The sequence below is a fragment of the Rhizophagus irregularis genome, chromosome 1 (genome assembly GCF_026210795.1).
Source record: "Rhizophagus irregularis chromosome 1, complete sequence".
NCBI lineage: Eukaryota > Fungi > Glomeromycota > Glomeromycetes > Glomerales > Glomeraceae > Rhizophagus > Rhizophagus irregularis.
Window position 1 is genome coordinate 1,273,887 of NC_089429.1, and position 12,776 is coordinate 1,286,662.

Consider the following 12,776-nt stretch of genomic DNA (forward strand, 5'->3'; position numbering starts at 1 on the left):
TACTTAAGACGTTTAAAAGTTTTACTTTTATTGCTTTTATTGTAACTTTTATCATAAAAGCACGAATTACGAATATAATGATTATTGTAGAATAAAGTAATTCATTGAGGAAATAAGAACAGAGTTTCCAATAGCATATCTAAAATTGTGAAAATTTAATATGTCTTATAAATTTTATAATTTTCTAGCCCTATTCTGCACGTTATCTAACTGCCTTTATAGATAAGTTTATCAATTTGTAGCAAAATCGCATAAATTTTTACCGAACATTCTTTAAGATTAAATCTTTTTTATTCAAGTATTTATAATATCACTTAAAATTTTTTCCCATAAGATTATGAGGTTAGATTTTATTGTGCAAGTATTAGACATATTAGACATCAATATTGTACAAATCTTGAACATTGTCAATTAGCTAAATTTTGACATTATTTCTTCATAATTTTGTTTTATCTCCAGTTAGAAGTGATTAATATTAATTCATTTTATGGTGGTACAGTAATATCTAGTAGGATATCTTAACTACAGATTACTAATTTTTCAATTATCATTTGTTTATTATTTAATTGCTAATACGCTAATTGAAACCCAATTTTAAACTTAATAATCTAAATATAAACACTTTGCATTATTCAGAATGTGATACTGTTGCGAAGTTATTTAGCTTGAAAAATCAAAAAAAAATTGGAAATTCCAAAAAAAAAAAAAATGGAAAAAAATGGAAAATTTGCACTAATTTTTGCAACTTTTCTACTTAAAATTTTTTGAAAAATATAGTAGCAGATATTCAAAAGTATATATATACTGTATACATATATAATTTAAAGAAAAAAAGTTTTTTTAATAACTCAAAATAAAGCGAATGAATAAGTGGCAAAAAAAAAAAAAATTTGAGCTTTATAATCAATCAAGACTGCACCGCAAGTAATTTCAAGTGAATCACTGCCGGACCTGAATTCACATGACTGCAATAAAAATTGACATGATTAGACTCAGAAATATCGTCGGACTGGACGGATTTATCATTTTGTAAAAGTTTAAACCATGCCAAGTTTTATAATACTAGTTAATGTTTCATTATATAAATTGTACAAATATTTCTCAGTTCATTAGCTATACCCATATTTCACTAAAAATTTTTGTTTATTGTTAATAAACGGCAACAATAAAACACATGATGGTGAAAATAGAGTTAAAGCAAACGATGAAAAAAAGTTAAATTATAGATCAGATTAATGTAGCACATGATCCGTGCTTTAGTCGGATATGCACAGTCACATGGCGCATATTTAATCTGAAATTTTTCAAAGAAAGAGTATTAAGATAGGCCTTTATTTTAAAATGTTTATAAAATGATGACATTATGCATATTACATATCATTACGGTTTTTATATTATCACTTTAATCACTATTTGGTGAAAAATTTAATAAAAGATCAAAAAATTCAGATAATTTATTTCTTCAGCAAATTAATATTATATGACAATATTTCTGATAATCAATACTTTATGCTACATCTTCTGATAATCCATCATTAATATGTTTTAATTTTAGTTGTTTACAAATATCATTACATTTATGATTTGCCAAGAACAACTGATTGATTCCCTCTTTGCCAAAATTAGTGCTTCCAAATCTTAAAGAATCAATACAATGTATTGCTGGATCAGTTAGTAAGAATTCATTAGTTAGTTCGATTCCTTGAAGATCACAAACCACTAAGTATCCTTTGGTGTATTCATACGTGAAATGGACAAAAGCTTCAAGAATAGGCCGAAGTTCTGTAATTACACCAGTATTTGCATTAAATCGTTTATATTCCATATTATGAAGTTTTGGTTCAATAGTATAATATCGAATACTAAAGTCAATGGTTCCACAACGTAAAAGTTTTACATTGAGAAATTTTACTTTGGAAAGATCTTTTCGCTCTGCAATCAAATTAAATTCTGTAGAGAGAAAAGATGCAATTGTAGAGATTTCTATCGCCTCAATATACTTTTCAAAAGAATTATTTCGCCCAACATGAAGGAATTCTTTTATCACCATTTTTTTTGCTGGACAACTTCCGATATCAAGAGCAAAGTAAGCATATCTTTCAACACCTGCAGAAAATGGTTGTGAAGCAATCTTAAAGGAGAAACTTCTAGAAAAGAGATTCGATTTATTGAAATAATTTGGGTCTTTAAGTTCATCCAAAGTATCAAGATTAGGATACCACATAACTATTCCTTCTTGCAACGGAAGAATAATCCAATCAGGCTCATTTGGATTCATATCAAGTTTTTTTCGTTGCAAAGAATACATATACTTGGAGTCGCTTCCAATAGTACTGGTCATTGAAACAGCATAAGTAATAGATGTTGAGGTAGCTTTAATAAATTTTTCAATTAATTTAATTGGATCTCCTCCTATAAGATCAAATACTGGAAATTCACCAATTATACCACGGAATATCTGAAGCTTTGTTTCGGTAGTATAATTAATTCTTCCAAAAAAGTAAAGGATATTTTTTGATTGCAACTTTTTTAGGACATTTTCTGCGGTTAAGCCATATGGATCACCTTTTGGATAATCATCTATCATATCTGTAAATTTTTTACCATGTGGTGGAGAATCACCAATATGAAGAAGAACACGAGTACCATTTTTCCATTTCATTTTGGTTATTGCTTCATTAAGACCTCCGAGAACATCCTCTGGAGTATCGCCACCACCGTAAGGTAATACACTTTGCAAATATGTTGTAAATTTCTCATATTGGTCGGTAAAATCTAAAGATTTTAGATGATCATGTCTATCAATATGATCTCGATAACCACAAAAGCCGACCCGAAGTTCAATGCTTGGATTTGTATGTTTAATGTAGTTTATCACCTGTAAGATACAATCTCTAGCAGCATCAATATAAGGCCCCATAGAATTAGTGCAGTCTAAAACAAAGCAAAGATCAACTTTCATTGAAAGTTTGATGCTATTGAGCGTTTTGGATATAGCCTTTTCTCGCAAAAATGTAACTTTAGTCCTTAATTCATTTTCTGTATTAGAAGTTACCGTTGTATCAGAAGACAGAGTATCCGCCTCATAAGCATAACGTTTCAAACGTTCTTCAGTGAGATTTAATTTTTCTAAATCAGATGCGAATGAAGAGGGGTTAGAGGTAGATATAGTATTAGAATCTTTAACCTTTATGTTTATTGGCTTTTCTTCAAAAGAAAAAGTATTTATCTCATCAGCACATAATTTCAGACGTTCTTCAGTACTTTTGGCTTTCGCCCGTTTTTTTGATTTTTTTTTCAGACAGAACCATTTTGACATATTTCTTGAATGTCAATAAAAAATAATAAAAATTATTTTTTTTAAAAAAAAATATAAACGAATTTCTAAATTAGTTAAAATGAATTTCCGAATTTATTTAAATTAGTTTCCAAATCAATGCAAATAAAAAAAATTGGCGCATGTTCAATGACAATGACTCATATATATATCTGATTAATCCGAATGACTAAATGACTTGCATTTCGTCCTCATTTCGTTATATTTATAAATATGATTTTTTATATATATTTTTTATTATCATACATTTATTATTTTTTTCTTTATCCGGATGTTAAATGAATAGTAGCTATTATCATAACAATACATTTACTGTATTTAGTTAATATTAGCTAATGCGTATAAATTATCGAAATTCTTTTTTAATCGGTAAAATCATGTGATCAACAACATCAATAGATGAGTAGAGTTGATAAAAAAAAATAGGAGTCGATTTTATTTTTTACTCGAGGTTTTTAAATTTTATAATTTAAAGTAACTTAGAATGGTAAAATGATTTGGAAGTAGTTTTTTTTAAAACATTTTTTTTTATTTGAGTTATGAACTGTGTTTTTTTATTTTAGTTTCTCAATGTCAGTAACATTGATTTTTTACTATGGTCAGATTTTTCATGTTACATAAATTTAAATTTTTAAATTATTATTTACCGAATTAGTTTTCAAATAATATATTTGCATTTTTTCCCGCCTATCATCGATGAGATTTCCCGGGTTAAACTTTCGGATATTTAGCCCTAAGTTCCATCAAATCTGAAGCATTGCAACCAATTTCAGTAAGCGGGACGCTTGATAATCTTAACTTTGATTGCTGAAGGTAGTTGCCATATTTAGAGATTCTATTTATTAAAGAGACCTTTCTTGTTGTTGTTAGTGAAACTTGGTTTGTTTTACGTGATTGAACTTTTTTTTTGGAAATCTTTAGAATTTTGTCTATTATAAATAATAACATTACTTTATAATTAAAAACACTTAAAAATGGTTCACCACATAATGTAAACGTGAATTTACCTCCAAATTTTTATGGCAAGTTTATAAACAGGTTGAAAACAAAATTACGTTTAAATATTCAAATATTTTTTTCTTTATCCTATAAAACTTTAGATATTTAGTACTTTATTATTGCAAATTTACTTTTAAATAAATTTATCAAATTATTTTTAAAATTTTTGTACCAATAGAAACGTAACCATTTTGAGCTAATTCTTAAGAAAAGTTTCCAACAAAAAGAAAGTTGAAAAAAGAACACAATATTTAGAAGAATTTTCAAAGTTCCGAGTTTATTTCATAATAAAACTAGCCGCAACCCGTCGCGCTGAGAGTAATAATAAACACACTTATATTTTATTTCCATGCAGTGTGAATAGGTCTAGTTTTTTACTAATATTATGAGGTATTAGGAAATATATGTAAATTAAACAATTTATATGATTATACAAATAACAATGGATTGTATGCAAGTGTTATACAGTGTATGAAATATTATTATTAAATGCAAATTTTTTTAACACGAAACAAATGTTATCGTTCAGCCAAATAGGATCATGCAGATTTTCATAGACCGATATTTTTATTAGCAATAGCAATAACACAATATTGATATAATAAAGTGGAGTAAAAAAATGGCGTAAATGGCGTAAATGAATATTCTGTAGGAAAAGTTTAAATAAAGCTTATAAAAATGAAATTTATAGAAAGCTTATTTATGATGTTATTAATTAATGCATGATCAAAAACGTCAGAACGATAACACTTTTATTGGATGTGGGGCTATATCGGTCACAGGGCCCTTCATTGATTGGCGAAAATGGCCACTACGTGGCCCATTTTCATCCAATCATTCGGTCCTGTGACCGATATAGCTACTCCCCCATCCAATAATATGTATTTGCAGTACTGTGAAATTTATGATTTATTTATACATTTACAAAGATAATTTTGTATAGTAGTCTATTGTTATATTGTTACAAAAAAAATTTTTTTTTTTTATCTTAAAAAAATTTCATTGTAGCATTAAAAAAATTACATCTTCTGCTGAAAAAAATACATATATATTGTTATTATATCTCAAAGAAATTCATTATAGCAATATATTGTTATAGAAAAAAAATTATCTCACTAATTAATATAAACTTCTATTGTTATGAAAAAAGAAAAAAAAATCCCAGAAATATTAATTATAATGATCGACAGTCTAAAAATATTTTATTATTAATAATAAGAATCGGGAATTGTTAAAAAAGTTTTTGTTGTAAATCATTACTCTTCTATTAAAACTTAATTATAAAAAAAGGTAATCTCCGTTGTGCCGCAGCATCGACCCAAACCTAAATGGTGAAAGAATGTATTTGGGGAAAAAAAATTTGGTTTGAAAAAAAAGCCAACCCGAAAAGGAAAAGGGGAAAAAAATTTCGGATTGGAGAAAAAGCAAACCGGAAAAAAACGGAAAAAAAATAAAAATCGAAAAATAAAAACGAAAAAAAAAATTGAAAAAGAACCGAAAAGGAAAAAGAAAGAAAAAACAACAAAAAAATTTGAAAGAAAAAGAAAAAAAAATGAAAAAAATTGGGAAAAGAAAAGGATAAAGAAAGAATCGGTTCAAAAAAAGGGAAATTTTTGAAAAAAATAAGTACTGAAAAAAAAAGAATAATAATTCGGTCCAAAAAGACCAAAAAAAAAAAAAATTCAAAAAAAATTAATAAAAGAAAAAAAATATAAAAAAAAATCGGTCTTAAAAGACCGAAATAATAAGATTATTTAATAATAAAAAAAAAATAATGATTTTTCGGTTTGGGAAATCTAAACGGGGAAAGAATGAAAAAAAACAAAAAAAAATTTCAGTTTGGAAAAAAAAACTGAAAAAGAAAAATGAAAATTTGAAAAAAAAGAAAGAACCGAAAGTAAAAGAACGGTTCAAGAAAAAAAACAAAGGGAACCGAAAAAATTTAGATTGGAAAGAAAAAAAAAAAATTCTGATTTAAAAATTTCATTAACCGGAATTGGATTAGCTGTACAACATGACTTGCATATTATATAAATTACAAAAAAAAAAAAAATTCCTATTGTTGGCGAAAATAATTTTTTCCCCGTGAATTATTTATTACTAAAAAAAATTGACATTAATTATCTACTATACTTATTAGTATTAGAATGTGCCGATCATGTAACTGGATAGATCAGGTGCAGGCATCACATGCCGCTCCTATTCAAAATTAATTTATACAGGTAATCTAAACGTCTACAGATCGACATGAATTATTTTATAGATATAAAATAGATAATAGATAATAGATAATAGATATAGATTATATAGATAATATTATAGTAAAAATCCTGAAAAACAATGTTGCTGACATAGTTTTGGTTAATTAGTCTGTGTACCACCCTAGTTTCTCATGCAAAATAACAGGATGGTAATGTATCGAGAAAAACAGTTTTACAATTAATGAGGATTTTTTTTCATTTTTAAATGGTCACGTTTAGAATTAACTGAATTTGAACAGGAAACGCGTGATACGTCTGCGCCTGCGACTGAATTTTATGAAATTATAATGCTAACGAAAAAAGTTTGGTTTTTCTTCGGAATGATGCGACTGGACGTTGAATTTTTTCAGTTTCTTTCCCTTAATTCCAACTCGATTTTTTTTAATATTAAGGTAAAAAATTTAAAATTTGTTACACAAAATATCAAATAAAATATATTCACATGAAGATGTGATAGGACCCGAGCTATACATAGAAAGGTCAGGTCCTGGTTTTAAATCATGAAGATCACTTCCATTTGTGGATAATGCCGACCGGGTCCTGATGTGATATCATTGTGATTCTGATCATCTTGTAATTCTTATATGTGATACGTGATACGTAAGATCTACAGGATATTTATAACTCCGTGTGAAATGGTTCCATGCACATTTGTTTATTTTTTCACTTATTCATTAAGGGTTTGTTTCATACAATAATTTAGAAAATGGCAAAAAGCTTCAATAGTAAAATTGCCGATACTAACAATTTGGCTCAATGGATTGAGGATGGCATTACTAAAGATTATATTAATCATCATGATTACACTGAATTTCAAAATATTCAATATATAGATTCTGGAGCATTTGGTAGTGTTTATCGAGCTACTTGGAAAAATCAAGATAGTACATTTATTGCGCTTAAATCCTTTAAATTCAATAATGATAAATGTGTTATGAAAGAAATTGTTAATGAGGTATATAAAATTATTTTAAAATTATTAATATTTTTAATCAAATATATACTTAGCTTTCTTTTTAGGTAAAATTATTATGTAAAGTTAATTCTCACAAAAATATTATTCAATTTTTTGGGATTACTAAAAGAGAGAGTGAGTAGTAACTTATATTTAAAGCTTGATTTTTAAGAACCATAAATTTAATAATTTAATTATTTATTAGGTAACGAAAATATAGATCCAGACTATTTACTTATTCTTGAATATGCGGATGGTGGTACATTGAGAAATTATTTAAGAAATAATTTTGACAATTTAGATTTGGATATTAAATTGCAGTTTGCTATTCAAATTGCTAATGCAGTCTCATTTATACATCAAGAAGGTATTATTCATCGTGACCTTGTAAGTAGTATTTTCTTATTCTAATTTACATCTAACATAATGTGTACTAAAATAATAATTATATTTATTCCTAAAAAATAGCATTCTAAAAATGTGTTAGTTCATGAGCAAAATATTATCAAATTAGCAGATTTTGGACTTTCACGTAGAATAGTAGAAGTATCATCAAATAATGACATTTTAGGAATGATTCCTTATATCGATCCACAACTTCTCAAGAAACAAATGAACGATAAAAAAAAATATAAAGCAAATAAGAAATCAGATGTATATAGTGTTGGTGTGCTTCTATGGGAAATATCATCTGGTCAAATACCATTTAAATCTTATAGTGAGCATTATCAAAGGCTAGCATTAATGTCAGAAATTACAGATGGAAAAAGAGAAATTCCAATTTCTAGTACACCAGTTGATTATATTAATATTTATACAAGTAAATTACTTTACTATATTATATTAATAATATCATTTGTTTTAATTTATTTGATATTATTACTAACTTTTATTTTTAATTTTCATAAATACTTTTCTAGAATGTTGGCAAAATAATCCAGATGATAGACCAGATATACAACAAGTAGTTTCGGATCTAAAATCAATTAATTCAAAAACAAATGAAAAAGAAATTTACAAGAAAACTGTAAATGTTATTGAAAATGAGGTAACGAATAATAATGATAATAGTATTAATGATAGTTCGTTAAAATTTGGTATTAATTATTCATTACAAACCAAATATGATGAATTAATAGAGGAATATGATAATATGCAAAATGAAGAAAATTTAATGACAAATAATAATATTCATTTAAATAATGAAAATGAAACCATAATTAATGAGTTATTTTTACTATATGAGGAAGCCACTCAAAAAGGAATTTGTAAAAATGATTATATTCAATTAATTAAACAAAATATAACATCAAAAAATAAAAATGAAAATGAAATATTTAATTATTTATTAAGTAATAAGAATAAACAAAAAAATTTAATTCTTTTAGCAAATTTTTATAAATTTGAAATAGGAACTGAAAGAAATGAAACAAAAGCATTTGAATTATACAAAGAAGTAGCTGAAAAAGGTAATATTAATGCAATAAATTATCTTGGATATTGTTACCAGCATGGAATAGGAACTGAAAGAAATGAAACAAAAGCATTTGAATTATATAAAGATGCATATGAAAAAGGTCAGATTGATGCAATATATAATTATGGGGAATGTTATTATTATGGAATAGGAACTGAAAAAAATGAAACAATGGCATTTAAATTATATAAAAGAGCAGTTGAGAAAAATAATATTAACGCAATACATGATCTTGGATATTGTTATCAACATGGAATAGGAACTGAAAAGAATGAAATTGAAGCACTTGAATTATATCAGAACGCAGCTAAAAAAGGCCAGATTAATGCAATATACGATCTTGGATATTGTTATCAACATGGAATAGGAACTGAAAAAAATGTAATTAAGGCATTTGAATTATATAAAGCAGCAGCTGAAAAAGGTCAAATTGATGCAATATATAGTCATGGATATTGTTATGATTATGGAATAGGAACTGATAAAAATAAAAGCAAAGCATTTGATTTATATAAAAAAGCAGCTAAAAAAGGTCAAATTAGAGCAACATATAGGCTTGGATATTATTACAAACATGGAATAGGAACTGAAAAAAATGAAACTAAAGCATTTGAACTTTATAAGGACGCAGCTGAAAAAGGCCAGATTGATGCAATATATGATCTTGGCTATTGTTATCAAAATGGAATAGGAACAGAAAAAAATGAAATTAAAGCATTTAATTCATTTAAAGCAGCAGCTGAAAAAGGTCAGATTAATGCAATATATGATTTTGGTTGTTGTTATCAAAATGGAATAGGAACAAAAAAGAATGAAATTAAGGCATTTAAATTATATGAAGAAGCAGCTCAAAAAGGTCAGATTAATGCAATACGTGATCTTGGATATTGTTATCAAAATGGAATAGGAATCAAAAAAAATGATAATAAAGCATTTGAATTATATAATAAAGCAGCTGAAAAAGGTCAGATTAATGCAATGTATGATCTTGTATGTTGTTATCAAAAAGGAATAGGAACTGAAAAAAATGAAATTAAAGCATTTGAATTATGTAAAAAAGCAGCCGATAAATGTCATATTAATGCAATACGTGACCTTGGATATTGTTATGAATATGGAATAGGGACCAAAAAAAATGAAATTAAAGCATTTAAATTATATGAAAAAGCAGCTGAAAAAGGTCAGATTGATGCAATATATGATCTTGGATGTTGTTACAAAAAAGGAATAGGAATTGAAATAGATGAAACTAAAGCATTTGAATTATGTAAAGCAGCAGCTGAAAAAGGTCAAATCAATGCAATCCATGGTCTTGGATATTGTTATAAAAATGGGATAGGAACAGAAAAAAATGAAATTAGAGCATTTAATTCGTATAAAGCAGCAGCTGAGAAAGGTCAGATTGATGCAATATATGATCTTGGATTTTGTTATCAAAATGGAATAGGAACAGAAAGAAATAAAATCAAAGCATTTGAATTATATAAAGAAGCAGCTGAGAAAGGACATATTGATGCAAAGAAAATGCTGTTATTATAGAATAGAAACTGATAAAAATTGATATTGAATGAAACTTTGCTAACAACGCTAAATTTTCATAATGAATTGTGCGATCCTTGTACAAGCTTTGTACAAGGTATTTTTAAATTTAATAAATATAGTACAATATTTCCAACAATATTTGCAAACACTTGTAAAATACATATTATTATGAATATTTGGGTTTACAAAATATCTAATTTATACATATATAATGTACAATAAAATTTGCAATTAATTAATAAAAAATAAACTTGTGGGATTACTATTTACTAAATATTTTCGCAAATATATAATTAAATTGAATGTAATAGAGTTTTTTACTTTTGTCCAAATCCTCCACTATTTTATTTTTATTTTTAAATTCCATGTGAACAAGTCACGATACAAATTACAGAACGAACTATACGTTAGCCTAAAGTAATTCTAAATTAAATCAATTAAATCGTGAACCAAACCGCCAAATCTGACAGCGCCACTTTTGCCCAAATCCACAATGACCTTAGCTTTCACAACCACATTCGCGTCAGCGTCCATGTGACCACGTCCACGAGATCTTGAGGATTCCAATAGATTCAGATCAATATTATTAGTAATAAATAATAAAAAAAAATTTATCTCACATATCGGGGAAAGCCCTACTACAGTTTGATCTAAACTTTTTTACTCGCTATTTCCCCTTTTCCTTCATTTTTTCACCCATTTCCTTTTCCTTCATTTTCCTTTCGTTCCTTCTCCCCTTCCTTCATTTCCTTTTCCCTTTCCATCCTTTCTTTTCCGTATTTTATTTAAAAAAGTGTTGAAATCACCCACAAAAAAAAAACAAAATGTTTATACGTTTCTATTTTTCCTTTTTAGGTAGCTCCTTCAGTCTTCTGGACGCGATATTTTGTAAGTTTTTAATTTATTTTTCATTAATATTTTAATGAACAACTACTAACAGGTCATTTTAGTTTTTTAGGCGGTTCTTTGGGTCTCTTTGGACACATGAGATTTTGTTTTTGGTAAGTTTTTTACTATTTTAATTTATCTATTCTAACTAAATATATGTTAACGTATCAAATTTTATCTTTTTTATTTAGACGGGCTGAACACTTTGATTTCATATTTCGAATTTTGGTGAACTACATTTTTTTCAAATTAATTCTTTAACGAAACATTTCTTATGGTTTGTTTTCTTATTTTTTAGATTACCAGGAAGGTTGCTTTGAAGACAGGATTTCGGTAAGTGAAATGAAATTTTTTTTCAACAAATTTTACTAACAGTTCTTTTTCCTTTTTTTTAGGTGACTTTTCAATTCTTTGGATATGTGGGATGGCGTTCAGAGCTTTTGACATGTTGAATTCTGTGAGTGAGTTTCTTGTTCTTTTTAATTTACAGTAACAAAACGTTTTACTGACATTTTGATTTCCTCTTTTTTAGACAGCCAATCTTTGAGCACATATTATTTTGGTAGGAGTTCCAAAAAAAATATACTTTTTTTAATTTATTTCTTTAGTGAAACGTTTTACAATTTTTTCTTTTTTTAGACGACCAGGTCCCTTATCTCGGTAAGGGCTTCCGAAAAAAATATTTTTTTTTCAATTTATTTCTTTAGCAAAACGTTATACTAACGATTTTGTTTTTTATTGTTTTTATTATTTTTTAGGCAATTCTTTGGACAAGCGGCTTAAGTTGTTGTTTTATTCTTAATTTGAGTTTTCTAGTCTCTTATATGGATATAGGAATTTGGTAAGTGTTTTTTTTTTAATTCATTTTATTATTAGTTTAACAAACAGTTACTAACTTTCATTTTCTTTCTTTTTTTTTAGATGGTTCTTTGGATATTGGGATTTTTGGCAATATAAGATTCATTTTTTTTTCTTTATTGCGCTTTTTAACGAACTGTTACTAACAGTTTTTTTAGGTGGTTCACCGGATCTCTTAAACGTAGATTCAGTGAGTGGTGTTTTCTTTTATTTTAAATTAACTCTTTCAACGGAACATTTTTAATATTTCAGTTCTTTTTTTTCTTAGGTGGTTCTTTCAGTTTCTTTTAATGCAAAATTTCGGTAAGATACTCCCTTTTTTTCTTGAATTTATTTTTTATTTTAATGAATAGTTTCTAATTGTTTGTTATTTTTTTTAGGCATTCCTTTGGTTCTTTGGATGTGGGATTTGATTTTGGTGAGTATATTATTTATTTAAATTTTTTATTTCCGTCTTAA

The 12,776-nt window shown here is 26.7% G+C and overlaps 4 protein-coding genes across 4 annotated transcripts; 3 read left to right on the top strand and 1 right to left on the bottom strand.

Moving 5' to 3' along the window:
• Nucleotides 1–1,507: 1,507 nt before the first annotated feature.
• On the bottom strand, nt 1,508–3,319 carry OCT59_000234 (uncharacterized protein; the record flags this gene model as incomplete). Its single annotated transcript, XM_025332005.2, has 1 exon — nt 1,508–3,319. One exon carries the CDS (start codon nt 3,317–3,319, stop codon nt 1,508–1,510), a length of 1,812 nt encoding a protein of 603 aa, XP_025178760.2.
• Nucleotides 3,320–7,303: 3,984 nt separating this feature from the next.
• On the top strand, nt 7,304–8,727 carry OCT59_000235 (uncharacterized protein; the record flags this gene model as incomplete). Its single annotated transcript, XM_025332004.2, has 6 exons — nt 7,304–7,552; nt 7,618–7,687; nt 7,758–7,939; nt 8,021–8,372; nt 8,473–8,600; nt 8,692–8,727. The coding sequence occupies 6 exons, from the start codon at nt 7,304–7,306 to the stop codon at nt 8,725–8,727; spliced, it is 1,017 nt and encodes a 338-aa protein (XP_025178759.1).
• Nucleotides 8,728–9,200: 473 nt separating this feature from the next.
• On the top strand, nt 9,201–10,568 carry OCT59_000236 (uncharacterized protein; the record flags this gene model as incomplete). The annotated part of the gene is made up of 2 exons (XM_066138692.1): nt 9,201–9,993; nt 10,477–10,568. The coding sequence occupies 2 exons, from the start codon at nt 9,201–9,203 to the stop codon at nt 10,566–10,568; spliced, it is 885 nt and encodes a 294-aa protein (XP_065988164.1).
• A 1,315-nt stretch (nt 10,569–11,883) lies between these two features.
• Nucleotides 11,884–12,776, top strand: OCT59_000237 (uncharacterized protein; the record flags this gene model as incomplete). The annotated part of the gene is made up of 7 exons (XM_066138693.1): nt 11,884–11,920; nt 11,992–12,021; nt 12,099–12,119; nt 12,218–12,242; nt 12,381–12,507; nt 12,586–12,620; nt 12,698–12,776. 7 exons carry the CDS (start codon nt 11,884–11,886, stop codon nt 12,774–12,776), a joined length of 354 nt encoding a protein of 117 aa, XP_065988165.1.